Raw genomic sequence first — 5,801 nt, forward strand, 5'->3', positions numbered from 1 at the left:
TTAGTGGGAAAGAAGGAACATTTTCCATGTAGTAATCAAATTGGAGCCAGCGTAAAATATAAAATTTAAATGTTGATCAAGCTGATCAGCTGATTTTCCTTAACAAAGACAAAAGAGTAGCTGATTGTCGACTTTTTCAATTCGCGTAGCAGTCTATCACATCCAACGACATATATTTCCCGTCTTTCAAATGATCCTGCATTGATGCAATTCCTCGTGACGAGAGAGAACTCGTAATCGAGATGAGTAAACACAACCGCGGTAGCTTTATTGTCATGTATTTTCTGCCGAAGCGCGCGATGTCTTCCGTTTTTTGCTACCGCCGTCCAAGATAGAGCTGTCATTTCGTATTCCAGCGTCATAATGAACGTTTAGGGGTCATCAAGGTTGAACGTGGCGGCGCGACGCAACGCGCCGTGGAAGGGGCGCGGCGGTGGTTGCCTATTGTGTCACCCTATATATAACGGCACCCGACACCCCACGCGGTATTAAGAACATTCACCGCATCCGCGGTAACATGGTTTCCAGTTCCAGCAAGGTATATTCACCGTGCATTATACCGAGCGGCCGCGAGTGCGCGAAGTACACGTTTATTGTGTATACGCGAGGCGATCGATTTCAATCGCCATGAATTGAATTAAATTAAATCGATCTCTCGCTCGATCTCTTAATGTCCCGGTGATTTTTCGCGAAACCGATATTGCGGGAAAGTGTACGTTCGTGGGAAAGTGCGCACTTCGGCGAACGACTGCGCGTTTCACGTTTGACGTTTCGCCCGGTTATGGTCAAGATTTATTCTCAACCTTAGGCGATGCATTTAAATAGCGAGAAAAATGCCGTGGAGTGACAAGTGTATTTTGTGTATTAAGGAAGTATTTTACGTGAACGAAAGAATTAAAAATATAAATGATTCTTTTTTAAATCGCGCGAAAATTTGAGTTTGACGTTTCGAAATTCGTTTATTCGATGCTTTATCAAAATTTTTAGTATCTTCCGCTTTTTCGTGATAATGCGTCGTATCTATTTTCGCATGATTTCTCACGGTGAAAAATCACATTTTGCTTTTAAGATGACGCCATGGCTGATGGCATTCTTTTGTCTGGCGACAGCCAGCTGTTCCAACGTCACGGACCAGCAAACGTCGGAAACTCAGCATGATCATCAAGTGGCGATCTTGAAGCAGATCAGGAAGGTGAATGAAGACGGATCTTACACGTATGGTTACGAAGCCGGCGATGGATCATTCAAGGTAATTATGTGCGTGATTACTTCAGAGCATCATAATGTCGACCGCGCCTATCGACTTTTTCTTAAGGAATCGTATCGCTTTAAAAGTTCCCACAGTATTGAACACTAATTATTCACGGAGATTTCTTTTTCTGATTTCATTTAATAGTAATGTTATGGTGTGCACGCAATGCCGCAGACAATGTTAATGCCATTCCAATGTCAATAGCAATTGATTGAAACTTTCTAATTGCCTTTTTCATTATTTTACATATAGATCTTGTTATACAATATATTTTCAATTTACTTATTTTTATCTCTAATAAAATTTATAATTTTACTAAGAGTATAAAAAATAGATGTAGAAACAATGTTCCTTAAAATAAGATAACTTTTGAAATAATGATTTAGGTAATCTTTAATTATCATCTAATATAATGTACGAGATAACTTATTATATATAATTTATCTCGACTTTATGATTATATCCCGATGTGTGCGTTAATAATGAAAAATTTCGTTTATTCCTCAAGATGCGGATACTTGAAAAAAATCGCTAATTGACTTTCGCGAAAATTTGAACGGCAAACTTACTTTGTTAGGTCGAGAGTCGCGACGTTCTGGGCAACGTTAAAGGCACGTTCGGCTTCGTCGACGCCGACGGCGAGATAAAGAGGGTCTCGTATTCCTCGTCGAACGGGACGGGCTTTAAAGCAACCACCATGTCACCATTGCAGGAACACGTGTCGGTCGTGCAGAGCATACCGCGTGTCAATCGTACATTAGCTACTTCTACGAAGAAGCCGAGCATCGTGTACGCCACGACGACGGAGGGTTCGACCAAGTCGTCGGTTGTACAGTCGATTCCTCGAACGAGGAAGACGACCACCAGTACCACCACGACGCCGACGACGACAAGCACCACTACGGAGGCTCCAAAAGCGATACTCGGGCAATACTTGAAAGGGACGTTAAAGAACAGGCCGCGTTTTATCATCAACGGCCAGCAGAGACCGATCGTGATAGAGGAGACAACCGACGAAGACTCGCAAATAAATCGACCTAGTACAGACGACAAAACTGGCGCTTACAGACGAATCATTTTCGCCAAGCGACCGATTGAGCACAATCTGCCGCCGATATCCGAGGACTTTGTGGACAAGGAAGACGAAGGCAAGATTACAACCGGAAACAGTCTGAGGAGACAATTACACGACGAGACCAGCAAGTCAAGTGCAGACAATAACGACGATCATTCCGACGTTTACGGCGGATCCTTGTCAACTACGCGACCTCTGTTCACCACTTCCGCTCCGCCACGGGTCATCCAGAGAGTCTCAAGCACTCCGCGTCCGGATCGACCGAAGATCTATGTTAATCGAGACAATCTGGGAGCGGCCGGTCGATTCGACAACCCGAAATACGAGGATTCCAGGATCTACGAGACCGAGACGACGAAGCCTACTCAAGAAGAGCGCACGCCTACACCGCAGCTTCTGCTTCGCACTTCCACCGCTCGAGTTCCACCTTCGGAAAATCGAGAATTTCTCAGACAGACGACGGAGCCTGTCTTCGTGAGACCGCCACCCGAGCAATACCTGCGGGAGTTGCCGCCTAGATTACTCGTACAGTCTCAACAACAGGGCAACCTCGAGGAGGACAATGTCTACCGAGCGATACCGATCGGCAGAATCTTGTTCCGGCCGCCTGCCAACCAGTCACCGATCTACTCGAGCACGACGGACGCCAACGTTCACTATCTGACGGAGAGTCCCGAGCCCAATCAAGAGGACCAGCCTCGAATCGCGATGAACGGGAATTATGTGCGCGCGCGTCCCATGATGCGACCGCTGATCTATTCGGAAACCGAGCAGAGACGACCCGCGCTTTTGCGACCGATTCCAGGTCCGATTCATCCTGATGACAGAGATTATCAGGCGACCACGCCGGAGTATCCTTACAGACCCGGTGCGCTGGCGCTGCCACCTGAACCGCCAAATCCGATTACGCCACCTCTGAGTCGACGAGACTTCCAGACATTGCTGAGGAGGCTGCTGGTGAGCCAGTACGGCGTGCAAGCTCTGTCCTATCCGAAGAGTTACCTCGAGGACGCTTTGTACGATCAACAGCCCTATCCGTCATATCCGGCGGGTTACCAGGCGCCACTTCCGAGACCGGAATTGCCGTACGATCAGCAGGCGCAATATGGCGAACGAGTGCCTCTAAGACGTCCGCTGTACCCTCGTGCTCTGAATCCGGCCTATCATTACGACGACTATCAGGACGGCAGATACTCCAAGAGAGTATATAGGCAGAAATTCTACGCGCAGGACGTAGCGGATGACAACGACGAGGTTCTTCCAGCAGCCATCAGAGAAGCCTTGCTGCTGAGAATGGTGAATCTGGCGATCAACGCGGAACGATCGACGATGATGCCGACGACCGTGCTGTCCTCCACCACGACGCCGACGTCGAGGTACAGAAAGACGGGCCCGATCAGGAGTGTGCAGATCATCACGGACGATGAGGAAGAGAAGGAGATGAGAAAAAAGATGTAACGACGACGAGTAGCGTAGAAATAGTTAGGAACTCCGTCCGCAAAGAAGTAGTTGTTGCAGGTAAAAAAAAAGAAGAAAAAATACGAGATAAATTATTGTAGAGTTTTAACTATAGTGTTTTGTTACAATTTTTTTTATAAGACGAGACAAACTTAATCAAGGTCAACGAGCAACCGCAAGTATGCTCTCTCTTGCAGCAATCTTTAAATACTACTTACTCTTGCTAGGCATTACTAAATATCCTGGAAAGGTATCGCGAATTCTCACGGTAAGCATGTTTAAGCATGACGAAGCGGCTTACGTTATTAAAGGTAGAGGATTTTTTTTCGGTTGTAGGAAATGAACGGATATGTCCATCCGCGTGTAAGGACCAATATTGCACACGAAAGTCGCACATTTGTGTCGTTAATGAATCGGATCGGTTTCATTTCACCGAAAGAGAAATCGTCGCCGATTTTCTGCACGATAGCTTTCCTAATGTTCGCCAAAACGCATATTTATTTCTACTGAAATCGATGCATCAGCGTAAGTATATGTATATTCGATTAAGAAATTTGTTGTGAAATAATTGAATTTTTTTCTCACATATATATCATTTTTTTATCGCCTAAATTTATCGCGAAATTTCATTTCTCACACGCTGCTGATTTGCTTGCAAAATTATACTATTTAATAATAAAGAAAGAACAATAGAATGACGAAATTGATGCAAACTACCTCCAAGATTGTAATTTACACTGATATAATGATATTGTAAACATTGCAGCATAAGTTTGTTGACATTAATTCAATCACAAAACAAGAAGAAATATATATCGATCAATAAAATCGCTGATGCGTCTCTACTTAAACAGGTTAATTAAAAAAAAATCTCACGATTAAAACGTAAGAACAGCATCTGCGAAAGCGTTATTAGCTCCTAAGACATCTCTAGCGTATTCACTACTTACTGACTGTAAATACGGCATTACGTAAGAGAGACTAGTGTGATATATACGCATCGCGAAATAAAGAAAGAGTCAGAGAGACGGTAGACGAAGAGTTGTGTGAGAACTCATTTCATAAGTCCCTGAGAGTCGGCGCTAACCGGGAAAGAATAGTAAAGTAACGCGTCTACTGTCGGTAATTAGCGTCGCGGATTGCGAGACTCTCGTGCCCCGGTCGGAGATCTGCACAACAACAAAGTTGCACAGTCTCGGGGGAATATATATATATACAATATATATTATATACAGAGTCGTGGACGGGGATCATGGGATCTCGAAGTGCGGTTTCCATGCATTCGGACTGTTGTCCGCGTGTTGTCCGCGGGCGAATTCTTCGTTCGCAAAAGCGTTACGTATGACACGTCACGAATATCTCACGCGTATCACGGCAGAAAGCCGTGAAGCGGAACAATCCGACATATGTTCGATTGGTCCATTTGTCGTGGATGCGGAAAAAGCGAGTCAATTCGAGAAAAAAAAAACATTAAAGAGATCAATTTTATTAATAGCACGGTGAAGTATTAAAGTATAACTCGATAATCATATATAAGCGTATGAGCGAATTATCACAAATAAATTTAGTTTAATAATTATTAAAATAATTATTTTTTCATTTAAATATAATTTTTTATTTCAATTTTATTTTTTAATTTTCGAATGCGAGTATCACGAATAATTTTATCGAAATTGTATCACAGAACAGAAAAAAAAATCTAGATAAATTATTTCAAGTTTATTCCTGAGTTTCGCTTAAAAATATATTTCTGTAAAAATATAGTGCGCGTTCCAGTTATTAATAAATAAAATCGAACATGCCTGAATAATCGTCGAGCCAATATTATATATTGCGCTTACGGGACACGTTCGAGAATGTAATTAAACGAGTTTTGCGTATAACAAGTGAAACAAACGAATGTAAAAAAATAAAAGCGCAAAGTACATATATACATATATCTAAATTCACGGTGAATGGCAGGTCATTTTCCGCGGTTACCTAAATAGCGATTTCGATTTTTTTCGCGCGCGCTCG

The 5,801-nt window shown here is 43.3% G+C and overlaps 1 protein-coding gene across 2 annotated transcripts; it reads left to right on the forward strand.

Annotated features, from left to right (window-relative positions):
• Positions 1-505: 505 nt before the first annotated feature.
• LOC114944091 (uncharacterized) lies at positions 506-4,818 on the forward strand. Of its 2 annotated transcripts, none has more exons than XM_029319835.2 (3): positions 506-538; positions 1,070-1,249; positions 1,830-4,818. In XM_029319835.2, the coding sequence occupies exons 1-3, from the start codon at positions 518-520 to the stop codon at positions 3,783-3,785; spliced, it is 2,157 nt and encodes a 718-aa protein (XP_029175668.1). In that variant the 5' UTR covers positions 506-517; the 3' UTR covers positions 3,786-4,818. The 2 variants fall into 2 exon arrangements, with proteins under 2 accessions (XP_029175668.1, XP_029175669.1); XM_029319836.2 differs by having other exon boundaries at positions 1,965-4,818.
• Positions 4,819-5,801: the final 983 nt, after the last annotated feature.

Source organism: Nylanderia fulva, unplaced genomic scaffold, assembly GCF_048542155.1.
Source record: "Nylanderia fulva isolate GAGA-0341 unplaced genomic scaffold, ASM4854215v1 Scaffold20, whole genome shotgun sequence".
In the NCBI taxonomy this organism is placed as follows: Eukaryota; Metazoa; Arthropoda; class Insecta; order Hymenoptera; family Formicidae; genus Nylanderia; species Nylanderia fulva.